Here is a 1,718-nt window from a genome sequence, read left to right on the forward strand (position 1 = left end):
AGCAGCATGGTTTTGGGGATTTATATCTTATTTGATTCTAAAGAACATGTTCTGTCCAGTAAATCATGGTGTTTTTGCTTCTTTAGCTCAATAGTAATTATGTCTTATTTAATCATCTTTCTTAAACTGTACTCCTATGTGTGAAATGCCTCCCAGAAACCTAAATATGATAGAAGTTATGAAATAATGGGCTCTGAAGTTTCAAATAACTTTGTGAAATATTCTATTTCATCATGCTGTGTGTTCTCTTCATCATAGGCTTCATTCAGGATATTTTAAGCTCTCTCTCTCTCTCTCTCTCTCTCTGTGTGTGTGTGTGTGTGTGTGTGTGTGTGTGTGTGTGTGTGTGTGTCCAGATCTAAAAAATCAAAAACTTATTATATGACCAACACTATGGTCTATCTTTAAGAAACTTTAACACTACAGTTTGCTGCTCTGTATCGCCATCTGTGTTACAGTGAAAAATACATAAAAGAAATTGTTTGCTTCTTTAACATTTTTAGCCACAATTTTAATTGTTTCACTATTCACAGATCAATATATTACTCCAACTTCTAACTAGGTCCATGAAGCAATTGAACAATGTGACAGAATTCATCCTACTTGGGCTGACACAGAACCCAGATGTGCAGAAACTCTTGCTTGTCATATTTGCAGTCATCTACTCTCTAACTCTCATTGGAAACCTACTCATTATTGTAACAGTCATCTCTAGCCCAACACTGAGATCCCCTATGTATTTTTTTCTGTCCTTCTTATCCTTTGTAGATGGCTGCTGCTCTACCACAATGGCACCCAAAATGATACTTGACTTCCTTGCTGAAAAGAAAACTATCTCCTTTAATGGCTGCATGATTCAGATCTTTGCAGAACATTTTTTTGGGGGAGTTGAGATCATCTTACTCACAGTCATGGCCTATGACCGCTATGTGGCCATCTGCAAGCCCTTAGAGTACATGATCACAATGAACAGGAGAATGTGTGGCTTCCTGGTTACCATGGCTTGGGCTGGGGGATTTCTCCATGCTTTGATTCAAATTCTTTTTATGATCTGGTTGCCTTTCTGTGGCCCAAATATCATTGATCATTTTATCTGTGACCTGTTCCCTCTCCTAAAACTTTCCTGCACTGACAACCATATCTTTGGAGTTTTTGTTGCTGCTAACAGTGGGCTAATGTGTATGCTAATTTTTTCTATTCTCCTCACCTCTTATGTATTCATATTTTGCTCTCTAAAGACTCATAGTACCAAAGAGCAGCTGAAGGCTCTCTCCACCTGTGCCTCCCATATTACAGTGGTCCTCCTATTCTTTGTACCCTGCATATTCATTTACCTTAGGCCCACAGTCATCTTTCCCTTTGACAAAGCTGTGGCTGTGTTCTATACTGTGATAACACCCATGCTAAACCCTTTAATCTACACCCTCAGGAACACAGAGGTGAAAAAGGCTATGAAAAAACTCTGGAACCAAAGAAAACATGGAAAAAGATTTACATGAATAGAAAACATAAAAATAGATTTGTTTACTATTTTGCCAAGCATGACTCATGTAAATAACACTGCTGTTGAGCTCCTACTATGGAGTATATTTCATTCTCCTTATCTTCTAGACATGTATGGGTTTCTATTTCATAAAAGGTGATATGTTACTAAAGAAAACTGAAAACACTTCTACTCAGAAAAATTTTAGCAATACAAGTTTTTGGGGGCAAAATTA

The 1,718-nt window shown here is 37.4% G+C and overlaps 1 protein-coding gene across 1 annotated transcript; it reads left to right on the forward strand.

Moving 5' to 3' along the window:
- Window positions 1-566: 566 nt before the first annotated feature.
- LOC308431766 (olfactory receptor 4C5-like) lies at window positions 567-1,499 on the forward strand (the record flags this gene model as incomplete). The annotated part of the gene is made up of 1 exon (XM_080931342.1): window positions 567-1,499. The coding sequence occupies one exon, from the start codon at window positions 567-569 to the stop codon at window positions 1,497-1,499; it is 933 nt and encodes a 310-aa protein (XP_080787468.1).
- Between the last annotated feature and the right edge of the window lie 219 nt (window positions 1,500-1,718).

The sequence above is a fragment of the Micromys minutus genome (assembly GCF_963924665.1).
Source record: "Micromys minutus genome assembly, chromosome: 17".
Classification (NCBI taxonomy): domain Eukaryota; kingdom Metazoa; phylum Chordata; class Mammalia; order Rodentia; family Muridae; genus Micromys; species Micromys minutus.